Genomic DNA, 20,788 nt, shown 5'->3' with positions numbered 1-20,788 from the left:
TGCAAATATGAAAACACAACAGCATGAACTTCTAATGAAAATACCTGCTATAGACGAGGCTTATTGCTGATTGGATTGACCCACTGTTCGTCTTTTAACAGGATGATGATGCTGGAAAAATGTGTTTTGGTGATTTTGGTATTGGGTCCTCCTATTTGCAATTGTTGGGTTTCTCTATTTGCACGTCAGGGCCACCATACCTCAACAATCAAAACACAGATCATTCAATGTACAGCATGCATGTCTTTAGCAAGGCATCTAATGTCAGATGGTAGCTATGATAATACTATTCACAGCTGGTTTGACACGTCAGTCTTGAATGAGTTTTTGCAAGAGTGAGTTTTGAAGCTTGGCGATGACTTTAAAAAAAAAACTAAAAAAAACGATTAATTTTACTTCGATAACGATTATTTTTATGCACGCTTTGTTGTTGCAGATCTGTGATTTTGAGTTGCAGGTTGTCAGGAACATCAGCTGATCAACAGTTACCAGCTTAACAAACATGTTCTTTTCCTTTTGTTTGCTTAACGTCCTGAAACCTTTCACCAAATGAGTGAAAAGCTGAGTCACTTTGCAAACTCGCCAAACACGTATCAAGCCATTGATCTGGCAGAGTAGGAACAATGCACCGTTTTACTTTGTCCGGTTGCACCAGGTCTGTATCAGCAACAAAGCTCCTTCACAAATTCTCCCTCTGATTGAAGTTTTAGCTTCTTAGCTATTAGCTATTAGCCCGCTAAAGCTTTTTCTTGACCACAAACAAAAGAGACCTAACTGTTTCCAACTCATCTAGTTTGCTATATTTCAAGCTGCAGACTTGCTTGCTATTGGCTTCTTTCATTTCTGCCGGCACTTCCCCAAAAATTAACACACACTATGTTGCTTTGTACAAAAAATATTCTCCATTTGTCTCGTAATATCTGCGTCTTGATAGTTTCCATGATGCTTATCAGCGATGACACGTAGATGGAGATGTGACAGGTCAGAACCAACTAATCAGAGAGGACGTCTAGTCTATCATTTAATGTTTTCTTTTTTTATGGGAGAAATAAAAATCAATTGAGAGTGTTTGTATGAATGAGTTGTCTCACAGGTCATATATGGCCTGGAGGCCGGAGTAGACTAAACATTTCCCTTTATTTGATGTCTTTTCTTCAGAGTGGAAGCCAGCTGTGGACCTGGCAGCGATTGACTGCGCTGAACCTGTGAACAGGAAGGTCTGCATCGACTTCGGCATCTCAGGGTATCCCACCATCAAGGTAACAGTGAGCTGTCTGCTAATGCTCATCTTTATCGGCATTGCTTGCATTATTGTGAAGGCTCAAATTCATGCTTCAAGATTCAAAATTCAAGATTTTTATTATCAAATGAACAACAGTAACATTAAGCAGTCGCTGGCAATGAAGTGCTTGAGTCACAGGCTCTCTTCTAGCTATACAATATTCCATTCATTTACACATCTCATTGCTTGACTGAATGTGTTCCTACCACTGTTTCTGTATGATACACCATATATTTTCTGAATTGGTCACAAAAACTTTATGCTGTGGAGCATGTAATTTACATTTTACATTTACTTTCAAAACTTGACAGTTAAATAATCTTAAATATAAATAATAAATATTTGTCTAGTTTCAGCCTCTGACGAGCAAGGCTTTCCTACTCTTCTCTGTTTTACAACATTTAAATTGAACGTCTTTTATACAAACAGGCCATTAAACATTTTAATTCATTTTGCAGGGAGGATTTCCATTGATTAGATTCCACAGGGACCATGTATGAGATCAAGGTAGATAGAAATGGGATCTTCATATTTGAGGACGTATTTCATTTCTTTGTCATGCTTGGTTATTAAGTTATAAAGAAATGTGGCAGACGCTGTGTTTTCCCTTCCGAGATGAAATAATGAGTTGTTAAATTATAATTTGCTGCTCAGATTGTTCGTCTCAGGTCATGGTATGCATTTGTCAGTAGGTGGCAGTAATAATCTGAACTGAGTCAACTAGGAATTACTCTGCTTGTGTTAGTAGTTTTCTGTGAGTGTATTTATTTTACGTAAATATTCATTGTAGAAGCTCTGGATGACATATGTGACTGTAGATACTATCATGTGTTCCCAGTGAGTAGAGTTGACCTTTGCCTGATCTGCAGCTACTCTGCAGAAAAGCCCCAGTTTCCAACATCTGTGTTTCTGTCTTATCTGATTCGTCAGCGGCAGTGTGTGCTCAGGCCTCTCATTTCTCATTTCTGCTTCCGCTCTCTGCCGTCGAGCGAGAGCGACAGAAACAAAGATCTCATTCTGTTTGAACCCACACCCGAGCGCTAACATCTGCAAATCATTTCCACCAGGAAGGATTGGGGGGTCAAGGCGGGCAGAGAGGAGCGCTGCCCAGCCACCACCAAACATGACTCCCCTCGTGGTCGTGTGAGGCCCGTCTGAGCTGATCCCCCTCTCTCTCTTTTTCTATCTCTCTGACTTAAACTCTCTCTCTTCTTGCATTTCACAGTTCTTCCATGCCTACACCAAGGCTGACTCCAATGGCCTGCCTTTCAAAGGTACACACAAGCAGACTCCACCTTAAACTGTCCTGCCTTGGCGGACGTGCAGTTTCAGCAGCAGGCGTCCCGTCAGATTAGGAACATGCACATCGATCATTTTCCTATCAGACATGTAGGAAATCATTCAAACTGACCTGGTCCAGCTCAGGCATGTGACTGTGCACCATTCATTTCATACTTAGCTAATGTTCTGAGAGTAGATTGTATACATACCGATGCAGTCATGCATGTATTTCAGCCAACATAGGAGCAATCAGTGAACTGTGTTGCCCTTTGACCTCCAGGGTATATTCGCGATGTTCGAGGCCTCCGTCACAAGATCATCGACAAACTAGAAGCCCACGTGCCCTGGCCCCCCGCCTGTCCCCCGCTGGAGCCCACCAGGTACAGATACACAAACGTGTTCAGTTAGGTTCTATAAAGTGACAGGATGTTGAAGGTTTACATTTTGTCCAGTCATTATACATATTTAGCCCTGTTATCAAATCAATGACAATAAACTGTAACTTAGGGCAGTGTCTGTTCTTAACCTGCCTGTTTGGAATGAGCTGTTTCTTTGTCCTGTGTTAATGCTCAGCAACTACTTCACTTGTCCTCGTCATTAGTGAGTCCTCCTCAAACAGTTTTACAATATACTGTCACTTTTCATTGTCTGTGTTCTTTGACGTTGTGAACAGAGCTTTTTATAAACAGTCTATGGTGAAGACTGAAGCCAGATAACTTGTTCATCCGGCCTGGTTTATCTGCAAGGAAGAATTTAAACTCTTCCTTGCAGAAGTGAAACTTCTTCGTTATCGTTCACGCGTGTGCTTTTTATATTAGTTTGGATGTTAAACTTGTAGAACTTGTTGGCCATTTCAAAGGTGTGTTAAGCAATCCACACATTCTTCTTTCTTCTTGCAACTTTTCAAAAACAAAAGCTTGATATCTATATGATTGCAGCAACAAGACAAGCATTGTGCTTCTATTTTGAAGACAAATTGCTAAAGACTGTCGTTGCCATGACAGAGGTCAGTACCCGTGAATGTCCGATTTGGTTAATAAAAAAAAATGGTGGCATTTTTACAGACAGTGTGTCCCGGTTTCCCAGCTGTTGTTTATTTGATGCCGTATTTGTTTTTTTAATTTTTTATTTACCATCTGAATAACTAGTAAACCCGAAGATTTAATCAATGATTGGTCTGTTTATTCAATGAATTCAAGTATTCAAGTATATTATTTGGAAGCTGTGAGGTTCCTGACAGACCAACATGTTTCCACTAGCAAGAATCTTGTTGGCTCATAACTCTGCTCGGCTCACATACATAACCACACACATGCATGATAGGTGCAGTTTATCATCATGATGGTGTAGCAGAAAGAGGAAGTCGTGAGTCAAGTTTATTTCTCCTTTTAGATTTAAAGGGGAAGTATCATTGCTCCTCTCAGATTCAACTTTCTCCTGTTCTTTTTCTTCTTCTTATGATGAAAATAATGGAAATGAGGTTCCCAGAAGAAAAAACAAATCCAAAAGTACAGTTACATGAAAGCAGATCTCTCACTGGAAAACATCTTAGCTGGAATTTTAGTTTGGGGATTAAGGAAAGAGCCACATTGACTCATATATCAGAAAGAGGCTCATACTAAGGAAGTTGTTCAATTCAATTTCAGCATGTGCTTTTTTTAAGATAAAGTACGTCCATTCAATTCTGTAGTTACTTCATTCTTCCTTTGGATCTCTATTAGATCAATATTTAATCCCTTAAAGCTTTACTGGTGATGAACTGAACTCCAGTTACAGTATAAATGATGTGTCTTACATGGTTTGTCTGCTCCTCTCTCTGCAGCGAAGCCGAGCTCGACAGCTTCTTTGAGACAAACAATGTTCAACACCTGGCCCTGGTCTTTGAAGAGGCCAGCTCCTACATTGGCCGAGAGGTAACAGCTTGTGTGTTCATCAGTCCGAGCTGTGTGGGTCTCTAGGACATCAAATCCTTTTGGGGCAGGAGGAGAAATGTGCTTTGAAAACAGCTGAATAAAGCTAACCAGTCCACTTTAGATCCACAAGTAACTGAACCAGTAACCTTGTAAAGTTATCCACAGGGAGAGAAAAGCTTAACTATACAAATGCTAATATACTATAATACACAACAGAGAAGGTCAGTGTGTTTAAATGTGTGTGCGTGTGTGTGTGTCTTCAGCTTACCCTGGACCTGTTGCAGTTTGACAACATTGCCGTGCGGAGGGTCCTGAGCACCGAGGAAGGACTGGTGACCAAACTGGGAGTGACTGAGTTCCCATCGTGTTTCCTCTATTATCCTGGAGGCAACTTCAGCAGACTCAAAGTGTGAGTAGCTGCAGCGTTTGTGCTTTAAACCTTGAATGAAAAATACATGCTTTATATTTTCATGCCGACCACAGTAACCTCTAAAAAATGTATAAGAAGTATAAAAGGGCGAAACACTTTTCAATTAGATGTTGTTATAAATGGATTTATGATCATAGTATGAAATACATCACACATTTATTATACATGTATACATTTTTTTTTTAATATTTATCTTTACCTACAATTAGTGTCTGGTAGGTTTGTGTTAGATTTGCATATATTTTTTATTCATTCTTGAAAAACATAAGAACTAGATTGTCGTCCATGTCTCTTCACTACAGAAGATAAAGTCAAGGACAGTCACCATGGATACGTCTTGCTTGTTCCAGCTTTTATGTGCATAGATAATATTTCCTGTAAATGTAAATGTAACCATAACAACAATGACTTGGAGTGACTGCAGTCAAATCCGCATGTGAGGATTGTGTGAGTGTGATTGTGAGTGGGAACACACTCTGCTTGACTGGCATCTGTTGACCTTCCCATGAGTTGTGTCGCAGCTGTGGCAAATCACCAACATTTGGGGCGATGTTAAGCTCATGAATTGAGTGTGTGAGTGCCAGGACAGAATTTGAACTTGCACAGTGTTTCCATTGCTCTTTTTACATTGAACTACTAATGAAGGCAACGTGAGAATGCGGTCAGCACTGGTGGAGACTCACTGCCTGTAGGTTTTTGTATGGTCCGCTTGCTCTTAAGAAGACAAACCTACTATGTAAACACACAAATGGAGGAAGACAGATTAGAATCGAGTTGAGCTATAACCATAACCAAAGACAAACGGTATGATCAACCTCAGGATGTGCGTCATCTTCACTTTACATTCTCAGCTATTGCCTATTGGTGTCTGTGGTGTACATGACAGTTCACTGGTACAAATGGGGGGGGGGGGGGGGCAATGTTGTTGCTGTTAACACACATTTGTTCAGTTTTCCAGTAGTGCAACATGCTGCTTTCGTAAATTCTACAAAAAACTTTATGTACGACTTTATTGTTAACCTAAAGGCACATGTTGCAAGTCTAGCAAACAAAATGTATCCATTCTAATAGGAAGCATGTATAATAGAGACTAGTACGATTTCAAACAGGTCGCAATATAAGACAATATAATATATCAAAGTTTCTGCTATTCTTAGCACTAGCAACAACAGCTGTATTGAGGTGAGTATGCACCCGCAAATGAGCGCTTCTTCTGCATCCTCTCCATAGATTATATAAAGATGGTACACTTCCTCCCACTATTAAGAAATGAAGCCATGCCAGTGCCATCTTGGGCATCGGGAGTCTTCACCTTTCAGCTGCTGTCATGATGCCCATATTTATATACAGGATATCTTGGGCTCAGAGGAGACTGGACGCTTCAGAGACTCACTATCGCAAACTGGTATTGTAAGACAGGATGGGACATGGCTAGCTGGTTAGCTTGCTCATTTGAGTAGAAGAGGAGGAGTGATCGAAACAGAAGCAAAACCAGATTTGACACTAGGGCTCCTGTCCACCGACAGCTGTTGGCGTAGAAAAGGTTTGACGCTAGACAACCAAAATTTCAGCTAAATTGAAACTGATGCCAAAGTTGCATATAGGATCTTTTAATAAATCTGAGGAACTAACACCTTTTAAAAGCAAATGGGCGGAGGTGTGAGGCCGGGGAACAGCGGTAAGGTTTATTTTGTATTTGTATTTTTCTCCGTACCAGTTACCCTTGAATATAAATTCTGTTAAGCTCGATGTGAAACGTACGAACACCAAAGTTTACTCCCTTTCTCTCTCTATTGTTCCACGTGCAACAACTTTGCTTTCTCCTCAAAAGCGCCTTGGTGTGTGCTCATTATCTGAACCCTATTCATGAGAATACTTTTAAACATCTGGCCTCTTAATGGGATCAGAGCATCAAAATCACTCCCATTATTCACCATCATAAAGCGGCGCTGATCATTCCTCACCCTGCAAATTCATCTGCTGTTTCTGCCTCTTTGTTTGGCCGTTTCAATAACTTGGCATGCAAAGAGGACTCTTTTTAGTTGACAAATGCAAAAAGGAAATGATTTATTGCCGATTTATTTATTCACCCTCCATCTCTCCCCTTCCAACCCCCCTCATCTCCATCACTGTACAGAGGGGAGGTTTTTTAATTTCTTGCATGAAAACAATGCCATTGCTTTCCTGGCTTCACCTGCCAAACAAGCCCCAGCCGCACACGGCGACAGATGGCCTCCCATCATCACTGAATGTCTGATTGGTCCTGGGAGAGCGTGTGCAGCGCGTGTCTGCGTATGAGTGTGTGTGTGTGAGAGAGAGAGAGAGAGAGAGAGAGAGGGGGAGAGAGAGAGAGAGAGCGTGCAGGGGCGTCTCACATCCGTCATGCATGTAATGTGTACTGGTCCCAGGTGAATGCATTCCCTCCCAGCCCACCCTGACGCCTGCCTGCCCGACAGCCCTGGGGGACTGCTGGATGAATGGTTCTCCCCTCACATCTGTACACTCCCACCAGACACGCAGGTGTAATTGAGTCCCGGGCTGGTGTGAGTGAGCGCGGGCCCGGAGTATCCATCCTGCTTATTACCATCCTGTTGCAGTTTTACGATGCTCTCTCTCTCTCTTACTCTCTCTTGTGGCGTGCGTGACAAGGGGAGAAAGCAAATGAGAGGAGGATGTGAGGGTTGGAGGGAGAATGCAAGGGAGAGGTAGGGGGGCAGGAAGAGAGAAGGCATTATTGGCCTTGGTTCCAGTTGTAGGGTTATCACATGGCTAAACTAAATGACCAGCCCTCTCTCACTCTCTCTCTCTCTCTCTCTCTCTCTCTCTCTCTCTCTCTCTCTCTCTCTCTCTCTCTCTCTCTCTCTCTCTCTCTCTCTCGCTACCTTGGCACCATCTGCTCGGTATTCAAAATGCAATCCCATAAGTGTGTTAAATATATGGCCACAAAAAATACAGGTCATAAAATATTTTTCCATGGCAGGCGACGGCTGAAACAAAAGACTGAAAATAAGAAAATGGTGCGTTTTGTTTAGGTTCCTTGCAGGAGAACGTTCTGAACACAAAGCTGTTCATTCTTAGTTACCTGCACACTATATTGTCACACGTGTTTGGAAATCTGAACATTACACTTACAGGTAATTGTATAGACAATACAGGATGAGCGCTCTTGGGCCGTCAACACTCCTATGACTTCTCTTCTGGGAAGGTTTTTGTGTAATTTTGGAATTTGGCTCAAGCTACTTTTGGTGGCTGATGTCAGGCACTGTCCTACAGGTGTTCGATGGGATAAGGTCGGGGGAGGTTTTCTCATCTCACAGTGGAAACAGGAAAGGTTTCAAATAATAAAAAAGCACCTTTTGAAATATTATTTTATTCTGTAACATTCAGTCTTTCCTCAGTTGATACCAAGGGGCCTGGCACCAAAAAACCTACTACTTAAGGTCTGATAGTAAATGTTGAGTGACCTAAGGGTCAGTCTCATCTGTGCTTCTCTCTCACAGCAACGAAGAGGCTCGTACTTTCTACTCTTACGCCCTCCAGAGGCTGCCGGGGGTGGTGCGGTCAGGAAAGCCTCCACCAGTCGCCACAGATGTCCTCAGCAACAGCACAGAGGATCCCTGGAGACCATTCAACAGGTAGGATAAGAAACATAAATGATCTTTGTCAGCTTTTCTTATTGTGTATATAATATTTATATATATTTATACGAGTTTGATTGTGTGTCCAGTTCCAGGGTGTACATGTTGGACCTGGAGTCGACGCTGCACTACTCCCTACGTGTGGAGGTAGCAGCTCACACCATCATTCGAGGAGAAACCCTGATTTCTCTCAAGAAGTATGTTGCTGTCTTGGCTAAGGTAAAGTTCCCAGTGAGAGCACTGCACGCACAAGAACAGTACACAGACACATGGTGCACAAGTCATTGTTTCAGTTATAGGTTAATCAGGGACCCTAACTTGAGCATTGGTGTTAATAGAGTAGGAATGACTCAGCCTGACTCCTAAAAAAAGATAAATAATGAAATGGGTGGATTGTTAACCCTAACCCAATTATAAATATTAAAATAGGAGAACATTTTAAGGTAGAATGGCACTGATGCCCTCATGCCATCCACCCCCCGCCTACACGCTTTGCACAGATGCATTCGTATCATGCACTAGAAAATCCGGCTGCGATGCCCTGACCACTACTCCTCCTCCTCGTCGTCCTCCTCCTCCTCCTCCTCTTTCCTCTGCTCAGGCCGTATCCTCGCTTCTGGTGTCAAACATTGCATTTCTGTAAATACTGCCAATACCAAAACACCCGTTCTCCCCCCCCGGATCTTCCCTCCCCCATTTCTCCTTTCCTTTCCCATCCTCTTTTCAATATCACTGTCTCTTACTTGCTTACTAATTTCTACTCCGCCCTTTTGGATTCCATTTTTATAAGATTTCTTTCATTTCATCTGAATTTAAATATCAAGCATGAACAATCAATTATATTCTTATTTGTAAGATTCGTGGGCATCATTTTCATGAGCAGTGTGTTTACATTCATTCCCCCATTTTAATTATTAATGCTTTTTATTAGAAACATTATCTGTCTCACCAAAGGATTTTGTTAACTAGAACTCAGTAGAGCGCATACCTCCGCCGAGGCCCAGCAGGCCCATTACATTTAAATTTCACGCACTCATAAATATTACTTACCTAAATGTCCCTGATTTATTTCATCAAGATCCAATAATTATTCACTGAAAATAATTTGAAAATCTAAACAAATCTTCCAATGTTAAGGAAAGTATAACAATTCCTGGATCCACCCCCCTGATCTGGATGTGCACAAAAAATGTAAGGGATTGCTGCCTGGTCCATATTCTATCCTTCCAGCGTTTTGTGTAAATACGCTTAGTTGTTTTTTGTGTAATCTTGCTACAAACATAAAAACCAACCAATACAAAATTTAAGCTTTAAAATTGTGTAGCCTGGAAGTGTTAATGTGTTAATTTTGGAAGCTTCCAGGACACCATGGAGGAGATTCACGGCCAACAGAAAAAATGTAGTTACAGCAGGTCACCACTGGGTGGAGAGTGAGACAGAGGAATACTTGTTCACTGTAGATTTGAGTTGATGTTTATTCAGCATCAGGTTCCCTCTTTCAAACATGTTGTTTTATTCATTAAGCATCCATTAGATTATTCCGCAAATTTACCCCGGCTGATTGTTTTGGTGTTTTTCACCACGCGTTCACATTTAGACATATTACTGAAAAGCCCAAGTGATGGACTGGAGCCGCATCACAAGGACTCTCCTGGGTATAGTTGACCCTCTTGATGTTGGCTCGCTGTGGGAACCTCCCGGGGGGATTGGAGCGTGGCTGCCACCAAGCGCCCACACGCTTCACACAGATGCATTTGTATCATGCACTAGAAAACCTGGCTACGGTGCCCTGACCACTACTCCTCCTCCTCCTCCTCCTCCTCCTCCTCCTCCTCCTCCTCCTCCTCCTTCCTCTGCTCAGGCCGTGTCTTTGCTTTTGGCGTCACGCATGCATTTCTGTAAATACTTGTGAACGTGCCAATCCAAAATCACCCGCTCTCCCGCCCTGGATCCTCTTTTCAATATCACCCTCTTACTTGTTTACTAATTACTACTTCGCCCTCTTGGATTCGATTTTGGTTCGATTTAAAATAATTGAATAATGTCTTTCTATCTTTTCCTCACTCTCTTCAATCTTTTTTCGTTGCTGATCACACGCTCCCTCGTCCCCCCCCCTCCTTCCTCGCTGAAGTGTGCCACCCAAGCAAACATGTTGTGATGATGAGGCCTGACCTGCTAGCCCTGTCCCTATTGGCTGCGCACCAGGCTGTCTCCCTGGCCTAGTCTGCCACCAATCTCTCTGATTATATCTCACTCTCTAGGGAGGTGTTGTAGCAAGCTGGTGTGTATCCATGAATGTGGGTGTATGCCGGGTGTGTGTGTGTGTGTGTGTGTGTGTGTGTGTGTGTGTGTGTGTGTGTGTGTGTGTGTGTGTGTGTGTGTGTGTGTGTGTGTGTGTGTGTGTGTGTGTGTGTGTGTGTGTGTGTGTGTGTGTGTGTGTGTGTGTGTGTGTGTGTGTGTGTGTGTGTGTGTGGCGGCGCAGCATTGTGGCCTCCCATTAGCTTCCGTTTGTTTAGTCAATAGCGGCAGGTCCCAGTGGTATTTTTAGCCTGTCCCCCCCACCAGAATGGGGCAGCCACTCAGCGGGGCTTTGTGCAGCTGAGGAGAGAGGCCATCATTGTGTTTCAGCGGTTTGGGACTGGTGACGTTTCCTTATTGACGTTTGACCGAGCACACGTGCTGCAAAGAGGCTGAGTCCTTCAAGCCGGCTGCCTGTTAGGAGCAGTTGACGTAAGATGAGCAGGAAGTTTGTGGAACAGGGAGGAAAGTGAAATAAAGAGAATTTGTATGAGTGTGGCTGATAAATTTAAAGTTTGCTGTAATTTAGTTTTTCACGTTTGCAAACGATGCAGTTTCTGGATTTTTGAAAATGTTATGTATTTCTCGTATAGAATCCTTCTTCCCTTTGGCTCTTATTTTCCTCTGTATTCAAATGACTGTTTTCAGAAATGAGCTCATTGTTTTTGATTTCTACAATATGTAAAAGCTAACACCTGGACCACCCCCCCCCCACATGAGTCATGTGATAAGATGAGAGTGAGAGTGACTCAAGAGGTTCGAACGTCAGTGTGGTGTCACCGCCTCACACCTGTGACGCATTCACTGAACCTTATTGTGCTTTTTAAAATATAACAATTATTCGAAAGTGCATTTGCATGCGATGATGCATGTGTGCAGGGCTGCAGCTTACCATTATTTCAGTTAGCGGATAAATTGCCAATTATTTTCTTGATAAATCCTGTTTTCAATGAAAAACAGGAAATGTAGCAGTTTAAATAGTTGACATTTTTGTGTGAAGGTGACTTGAATATCAAAATTTCTCACAAATAACTAATTGATTAATCGCTTAAAACTGTTCTGGCTCTAAATGTGTATGTAATGCATTTTCAGGAGTAGGTCTGTGTAACTGTTTATGTATTTGTCTCCTTTGTTTTTTAATCTTCTTAGCCTGACCCCCCCAAAAAATTACAATCTTGTCTGTCCAAGAATTATAATTCCATGAATCGCTTGTTTCTCTATGATCCTCAATCAATGCGTCTCCTCATTGCGTCTCCGTCCAAACATGTAAACATGAGGGTTGTTATTTTTTCTTTTTTTTCTTTGCACCCGGTCACAATATTAGTAGATTTGCTGTCTTGTCAGGCTGAAGCCGGATTTATGAATCCTCTACATGTATATGAGGATTAAAAAAGTGGATCCTTGGAAGCATGAGAGCATTACAGCGAGATTTTTAAGGATTAGACCTCTATCCTGCTTTTCTTGAAAGAAGCCTTTCAGCCCGGAGGGGACATCGGGGCAGGGGAATAAAACAAAGAATTAAGAGGGGGGGGGGTGTTTTGGCCTAAAGGGACAGAGGCATCACCCTTTCTAATGCCGGGCTCAGAACAGGATGTTCAGAATGGTCTCTCATAACAAATATTCTTTAAAATCAGCTCTCTTTATTTATGGGTCATATTACTTAATACGTAATTAACTGACTTAACAAATTTTCTAATTAGTCGACAGTAGAAAACAAGTAAACGTGTGCTGGTAAACATGAGTTGTTCTCGGTTTGTGACACGTGCTTGCGGCGCACCCCCCTGGTGCATCCTTGGGTGGATTGAAGTTGGATTAATACCAAGGGGCTTCACCTCTGTCTTCCTCCCCCGGCCATGGCCTGGCCTGTGCTGCAGCCAACAGATGCCTCCCTCATGGGACCCTCACCACAAGGAGCTTGCGGTTTCTCAAGTGCTGCTGATACTAATCGGATCAGGGATGACATATTGCCGGGGTGAAGGGGATTGTCATGGTCCAACTGGGATGGGGGCCAGAGGGGCTACAGGGTTAGAGGAGGGGACACGTGTTTGTGAATGTGTTTCTGTGTGTGTGTGTGTGTGTGTGTGTGTGTGTTTTTCTCAAGACAGAAATGGACGAAGTGTAAAGATGGTCAAATTAAAACTCTTTGTAGAAAGATGAAACTAAAGTTAAGTTGACCATTACTGATCATTGGGGTTCAATATAATTTATATAATTTATATTATAAAAAATAATTGGCCATGTTACCTGATACAAATATATTTTGTGTAATTTTCACACCACCATGCGTTGAGTTTCTGATTCTGCATCACTTGGTGTTACCCCTGCGTCTTAACTCTAATGATTCATTATACTTCACGGTGACATTGTCAGGGTTTACAGAACATAAATACATAGAATTTCCTCTGAAAACTTAATAACATGCAGCATGTATTTTAAGCCTGTATGATTTTCTTGTATTATTTCCTTGGTGAGTCATCCAGTAAATAAATTCAGATTGTCGTACTGTTGCTCGAAAAGATTCCCCATAATGCAGCATTTTAAAATCATCCCTGGGAGGTAAAACATTTTAAACTCAAGATGGATGATTGTAAGAGAATACAAAAAGGGATGAACAGAATTACACCGACGACTCTGTGCACCAATGATCATACATTTTAAAAGTTGAACCTGAGCCTTGAGTTTTTTGTTGTGGATCAACAGAGAACCAGAGGGCTCATGAATAGTGTTGCTCCGGTGATGCTGAGCTAAGTCCATTAGCTGGAAACACCTGCGTTTTCTCTTCTGGTTAAATTCATATGGCTCCTTAATGAGCTTTTCTGACGAGTCGACGTTCAGACCCCAGATCCAAACCTAAACCCATTATATCACACTCCCAGTAGTGAGAGGCTGACATCACCAGCCTTTGTCTGCTCCATACATCCCACCTTTAGTACTTTGTTTGTACTAGACACACACACACACACACACCCACACACACTGCGTTTACTGATGCTTGGATATAAAATCTTTTATTTCAGAGTGTAAACAATTCAGAAAAGATGTTTATTTGTTATATTGTATTTATAGTGTTTCCTTTTCATCTATAATAAGATATATGGAAAAGCTGTCAAATATCCTACCTGTATTACATTTCTTTGTTAGAAGGGTTCGATGGCAACAAGTAAGAAAACCTTCAAAATGTTTCCATTTAATATTGGATGATTCATCAATATCTGATATATACATATAAATATAATATTTACTCCTAATATTGTTGTTGGCATCAGCATCAGCAAATATATACACTTTAGGGGTCAAACGTTTGACAGTTCAAATACGTACATTTTTTCTATTTGTAACTAAGGGTTTTTGTGTCTCTGAAATTACAATTAAAGAACAAGTGAAAGAGTAAAGATTTAAAGTCATTATTAAATCTGAAATTGTTCCTAAATGTATGAATCATTCAGCAGCCTAACTCACTCATGGTGTCTTTCACACAATAGGAATGAAGTTGCAGAGCATTTGACAGTGATGTGTGTTTAGTATCATTTGACAAGTAACTTCTGACAATGCAAAACAAATGGAATTCTTCAAACTGTCTGATTCCAGCTTCTGTCTGTGGCTGGAGAGAAAGATCACTTCCTGCAGGCTGAGCGGATGAAGGGGTTAAAGGTTCTGTGGTGCTCTGGTGTGAGGGTAAAGACGGGGGACAGGGCAGCGCTGTGTTCACCTTGGACAAGGAGGTTTAAGCAAATCGCTGGGGGTCTGGTTAAGTGGTCAGGGTGGAACACACAGATCCTGTTAGAGGAGCCCTGAATGGGCGGCTGAGCCACAGACTGAAAGGCGTGTGTGTGTGTGTGTGTGTGTGTGTGTGTGTGTGTGTGTGTGAACGCCAGAGTGTGCAGGTGTGTTTGGTGAACAGATGGCGGAGGCCGAGTCAAGTAGACCCAACAAAGCAAATCAGGTCCGCTCCACGTATTGCTTGACTCCAGCTCTGTCTGTCTTCTGCTTTCTCAGTTTATCGTAGATTATGTACATTTTCTCTTTTGTCTTTTAAGGAAGCTAAATATTACAACTCAAGTTACCATGGGAGCCGTCCTGTTGTGTCAGTTTTGGAAAAAGCCTGATCCCTGTAATGTGTCTATGTCCTGGAGACAGGGCCATTATCTCCAACTGTTCCACAAAGAGGCTTACTGTAAATGAGAGGAAGCACATTTAGCTGAAATGTCTTCAGCCGCTCTACTGTCGGCCCACTTGAGACGTCAGCGGTGTCTTTTGTCGGCGTCTCGTGTGTAAAGACATGTTTTGCTCCGTCCGTCCCCGCCCTGTCATCACTGGTCTCAAACGCACATCAGCTGGATTTCCTCTGCAAGTTGCGGTATCACGTTTCCCCTCAGCTGTGGAGTTGCCATGGCTGTGCAGGTTTGAAAAGAAGTAAATACTCAACAGGACAAAGCCAAGAGTCGACGGCGGCTAAGTGGTGTTAGCGGCTTAGGAAATGGATCTTAATGAAGGAAAAGGCTTAAGCTCGATTGTTGTTGTCACATTTGGGGAGATTGTTGAACGGTGCTGGGGAGGAAAAACACTCCGACCACAACTTTTTACGTAGAGCATCAACACTTTTGAGGATGAGCTGGTGACTCCTCAGCAGACACTGTGTGTTTGTTAAGGCAAGGCAAGTCAAAGATTATTTATATATCACATTTGAAACCACCACAGTTTACCAAAGTGCAAGACGGCCTAAAATATGAAAATAAAAGATATATATGTATAAAAGAGCCATCTCAACTTGAATCGAGAGCCAGTGAGAAGAAGTGGGTCTTAACAATAATTGAAATGTCCCGAGGGTCTGAGCTCAACTGATATGAATAGTCAAACTGTAGCAGAGAGAAGAGGCAGCTACTGCAAAGGTCCCCCTTTTTTAGCTCAGGACATCCCAGTGATGCTAAATATACTCAGGATCAACCTTTATAATGTGACTTCATGCTCTTTTCTAGTCTTCTTCAATTGTACCTTATCTGAATTTGGGTTTTGGATTGCTTGTTCATTAACAACATGCAGTTGTTTTTTATAGATTTTATTGTCCAAAGTTCTAATCTGATACTCAACTCACTTGGGGATGGATTGATAATGACAGTAACTCTCAAAACCTTGTTTGCACCATAACGAAGTAATCATTTGTTTCCACTGTGCTCTGCTGTTTTGTGCCTGCAGTTCTTTCCGGGCCGTCCTGTGGTGATGAACCTGTTGAAGAGTTTGAGCTCCTGGCTACAGAACCAGTCCGGAGATGAGATTTCCTACGAGGCCTTTAAAGAGTTAGTGGATAACTCAGCACAGGTAAGTCAAGACAGAGAAATTAGCTGTTTTCAGACATGAAGTTTGCTTTTCAACATATAGAGAACGCAGAAGGAGATTGTCCGGGTCAGACCGGTTCAGGGGAGGGGGCACCACCAGGGGGTCGATAGTGTTGGAGGCAGGACATGATCTATAAATCCTGCGGCAGAAAACATATGTTTTTTGTATCAGCATGTCGACATCCTGCTGTATTTTCACATTAGAGCTCATATTTTCCAGATTTTTTTTCAGTAGGACTGGCATGAAAAGTTCAGGAAATGTCCCGAGCAACTGACACGGATATTTGCCTTCTTACCTACGGACAATTTTCCTGAAAATGTCCAGACTTCAGTGCATGAGAGCAGCTATGCAGGCAGCCATCAAATATGTTTTGACTGATGAATCCTCTTTGCAATGAAGTTGGAGCTCCTTGTCTGTTCTTGTCCAAAGGTTTCACTGTTTTTGTCTGTCCTCCATCTTTGGTTCATTCATTGGTTTCAGAAGTGGCCTCTGTACGAGATACAGCAATGAGAAAGTGCATGAACCGGAAAGTTTAAGCCTGAGTAGGTAGAAATAAAATAAAGTGCGCACCAGAGAGATAAGCCTCTGCAGGGAGAAGAGAGGACAGGTCATCACAAAATAAACCTACAGCACAAGTAGTAGTCTTGTGCTGAGGTACGAGTTGACATGTCAGTCTGGACACTTCATCAGATCAACACCACCTCAGAGACGCCGTCGAAGAAACATCCAAACACACGGTACAAATACATAAAAAGAGATAAACATGGAGGCGTTTCAATATGTACTTTGCCCTTGTGTCGGTGCCAGCACATACGGCTGAAAATCTATGTGCTGTTGTCTTTGGAATGAAGCCTGCATGCCTCCGGTATACGGCCCCTCGCAAATTGAAAGAGTCACTTACTTACATCATTAGCTTTTAGCAGGCAAATCAATGGATCAATGAATCAATGGGAAGGTATGAATAGACTTCGCCTCAGAGGAAATGGACTCTGTGTACACCCACGCACACACACACACCAAATCTTTACTATTGACATGTGAGTAACCCTGTCAATCACGCCAGCAGTGGCAACGCGGCGTGGTGAGAGAAACGACTTTATGTCAGAGAAAATATGTCGTTGGATTCAGCCGAGGCTCATGGTTGGAGATCTGTATGGTTTCTGTTCATTAGCGGAGGGCTGAGCCATTAACCTGAGATTGACTTCTCATTGATCAGGGAAACTACACAGAGAGCGGCTTTCATTAAGTTGAACAGGTTGGGGAAAGCTGGGGAGGCTCCACTTTTTAGAAGATCTTTGTCATTTTCAAAGGAGAAGCATGGCGAGTTTCGTTGTTTTTCAAATCCCAAGAAAAGACTTAAACCAACAATCTGTATGTCTGTTTTTCTAACATTGTTTTTCTATAACTATCTGTCGCACTATGACTTAATCCCACTGTATTAAAACACAAGAAATGGCTGTTAGCAGGATCACTCTGTCATTGGTTTTTGCCTTTTTATTGGATTTATCCACAATAAGAAAAATATATAACATTATCCTTCTGAGCTCCTTCTAATTTGTGTTTTTCTGTTCCTGGTCTCTCCTTCTTTAAGTCTCCAGACACGGCTTTGCCCGAGGGAGAGAGGTGGGTGGGCTGTCAGGGTTCACAGCCTCATTTCAGACGTTTCCCTTGTGGGTTGTGGACTCTGTTCCATGTTCTCACTGTCCAGGCCAAGAAGGTCGGAAGTTCAGGTACACACACACACACACACACACACACACACACACACACACACACACACACACACACACACACACAATCCTCACCTCTTATATTGAAGGGGAACCCTTTCTGTTTGTTAATTTATTTATTTATTTAAATTTTTTCATCAATGTTTCTTTATTTTCTCAGAGTTAGACCTACTTCCCTGCCCACTTCTCTTACCCCAACATGTTCTAATTTAAAACTAATTAAATGTAATTTTACTCTAATCTTGCCTATAACCCTAACAGCCCCTTATGCATCAATGTTCTCCTTTTAAACATTTTATTTCAAATTATCTATTGGGAGGGGGGCTTAAAATATGCACGATAACTCTGTGACCATGTCCCTCTTAGCAGTCACTTAAACCTCTCTAAATGACATCACAATTAGCAGGTATGCGTATACTGAATTTTTAAACACAAGCAATCCCGCTACAAATAGACGACCCCCCCCCGTGTGTCATGTTCAATATCACAAACACACTGAAAACTGAGGGACTCTCTCACTTCGCTGTCTTTCAAAATTAGCGCGTCCAGTCACGTGTCATGTTTCCATCACTGCTGATCTGAGCTGATTCCAACTTGTGTGTACTGCGGAGTCATTTGACCTGGGAGTGAACGCAGGTTGTATCCACTCCCATTGCAGACAAAGCCCAGATGTTATTGTTTTTTTTGACCAGTGGAAAAGGGAGTTTCAAGTGCTTCATTTGAAACCCAAACCTAACCCCTTGGTCTTGCTCGTACCCTAACCTAAAACTATTTCTAATCCTAGAACACAGTCTTAACCCTTTTATAGCCATTTGAAAAAATTAGGAACAGCCTGTCCGCACTTTCCCAAAATGCCTTTGTTGTATCTCTGGGTAAGAAAAGGGCACTGAGAGGTCACAGACACAGGGGTGAGGTGAGGGCTTTGTGAACAAATTAGCCCAAGAATTTGGGGTGGGCTACTTCTTTTCACACGGACCTGATTTTACATCAAAACTGGTAAAAGTCTGGCACAGAGAAACACAGACGTGTGTCTCGATGACGTTTCGACCAGAACAATTTTCCATCCTGTGCTTTGTGTCTTCTGGTCGCTGCTAAAATTGAGCCTATTTGTGACTGTGTGAAAAGGGATTACGTTAGATTAGTGGAATGTGAGTGGTTAATAAAACAGACAGATGACCGGAGGCTCCGCTCCTGGTAGGGACGTTAATCTCCCTTCAACGGACACACACATACATTCATACACACACACACACACACACACACACACAGACACAGATTAATCCCGAGGTTTACGTGCCGTCATGTGACCTGCAGATGGACTGGCCGAAAGGGGGTGTCCATCTGGCCCCCCACAGATCACCATCTTAATGGGTGGAAACACACCCGCACAGGACAATATTGACCATAACATGAAACTCAGTTCTTCCATATACACAAGCTGCCTACTTTATTAAAGGGGGAAACACAAGTGAAGGTTGAACATCTTGAGCCCAAGCTTGTCCCTATTATCACACTCACACACACACACACACAAACACATACACACACACACACATACACACATGCTCCCAGACACACTTCTACTGCTCATCTCACCTTCCTGCTAAGCCGAGCACAAAACCGAACAGCTCTGTGGAAATATGTTTGCGTACTGTTCAGGTCCTGAGACAACGGCCTGGCCACCATTCACACAGTGGGTTAACTGTGTTTAATCTCCACGTCGGGTTATCCCATTGGCATAGATTATTCATCTCAATATGGGGTTAACCCAGCTCTCTCTGACTCCTGGCCCACATAACCGTGGGAATCCTGGAGGCTGTGGACCTGCTCTGCCATTAGCGAGCTCTCAGGTTGCAGTGCACGTTCACTGTACTTTTGAATGGGTGGCTTTACAAGGGGCAGGTGCACATGCTTTACACTAGAGATAATGTCTGATTGTTGCAATGAGGTAATCTGTGCATTTGCATATTAACATTTACTCCTGTGTGTTTCAACTTCCATCCGCTGTGTGTTCAGAATAACAAATAACTGTGTGTAGTGATAGTTTCAATATATCAGTGGCTGAATTCCATTTAGCTGCTTCAGTTTCAGGGTCCTGGTGTTTTGCATGTTGACACCTGAGCTAAACATCTTAATGTTAGTATCTGAGTCTTTTGCTAATCTTTTGTTAAAAAAACATATTGTGACGCACTCTGCATATTTCTGTTGTTAACTCCTCTGGTGTCTTCTATTCCCCCACCAGATCCTCAGGAGGTGCTGACTGCGTTGAGGAACTACGTCCACAGCTTCTTCGGGTGCAGGCCGTGTGCAGAGCACTTTGAGAACATGGCGAGCGAAGGTCTGGAGATGATGAACACGTCGTCGCTGGCCGTCCTGTGGCTGTGGGCCAAACACAATCGCGTCAACAACAGACTAGCAGGTGGGGGTTAGCACAGTCGAGGTGACATAGTAAGAAAATCTCAAAAATCTCCTTTCATTTTCAGTTAGCAGCTGTGGTTCACTTATAGTGTATCCTTAAATTACAGTGGAAAAGCAGTTATAGAGGATTTTTAGATTCAGTGATTTGAGTTATTTCTTTCTGAAAGTCACAAAATCATGTTGTTCTTTGAATGAAATTGAAGAAGACTCAGGAAGAGCTCACTTTTCAAAGGGCAACTTTAAAAAGCAGAACCGGAGTTGCAGTAAAGTTAATAGTGATGAGTCTAAATGCTTCTGGGATAATGTCCTTTTGACAGATGAAACTAACTTACATTTTTTAATGTCAGAAGGAAAACAAGAATAGCACTCAGTAGAACACATACTGTACCACGCTGCACTAAATCTCACTCACTCATAAATATCAGTCCTTTAAATGTGCATTACTTTTTTCATCAGGATCCAGG

General features: G+C 42.4%; 1 protein-coding gene across 1 annotated transcript in view; it reads left to right on the top strand.

Moving 5' to 3' along the window:
* The window catches only part of qsox1 (quiescin Q6 sulfhydryl oxidase 1), a 30,386-nt gene that overhangs the window by 1,869 nt on the left and 7,729 nt on the right, over nt 1-20,788 (top strand). The window contains exons 2-11 of the mRNA XM_062394946.1: nt 1,159-1,259; nt 2,508-2,556; nt 2,844-2,943; nt 4,386-4,476; nt 4,740-4,885; nt 8,407-8,541; nt 8,634-8,763; nt 16,036-16,158; nt 17,768-17,906; nt 20,149-20,325. Of these exons, the coding sequence (XP_062250930.1) occupies nt 1,159-1,259; nt 2,508-2,556; nt 2,844-2,943; nt 4,386-4,476; nt 4,740-4,885; nt 8,407-8,541; nt 8,634-8,763; nt 16,036-16,158; nt 17,768-17,906; nt 20,149-20,325 (1,191 nt within the window). The remainder of the gene's footprint in view (nt 1-1,158; nt 1,260-2,507; nt 2,557-2,843; nt 2,944-4,385; nt 4,477-4,739; nt 4,886-8,406; nt 8,542-8,633; nt 8,764-16,035; nt 16,159-17,767; nt 17,907-20,148; nt 20,326-20,788) is intronic.

The sequence above is a fragment of the Platichthys flesus genome, chromosome 9 (assembly GCF_949316205.1).
Source record: "Platichthys flesus chromosome 9, fPlaFle2.1, whole genome shotgun sequence".
NCBI classification, from domain to species: Eukaryota; Metazoa; Chordata; class Actinopteri; order Pleuronectiformes; family Pleuronectidae; genus Platichthys; species Platichthys flesus.
Note: the sequence above shows the minus strand (reverse complement) of the source record. Positions and strands in the feature narration are given on the sequence as shown.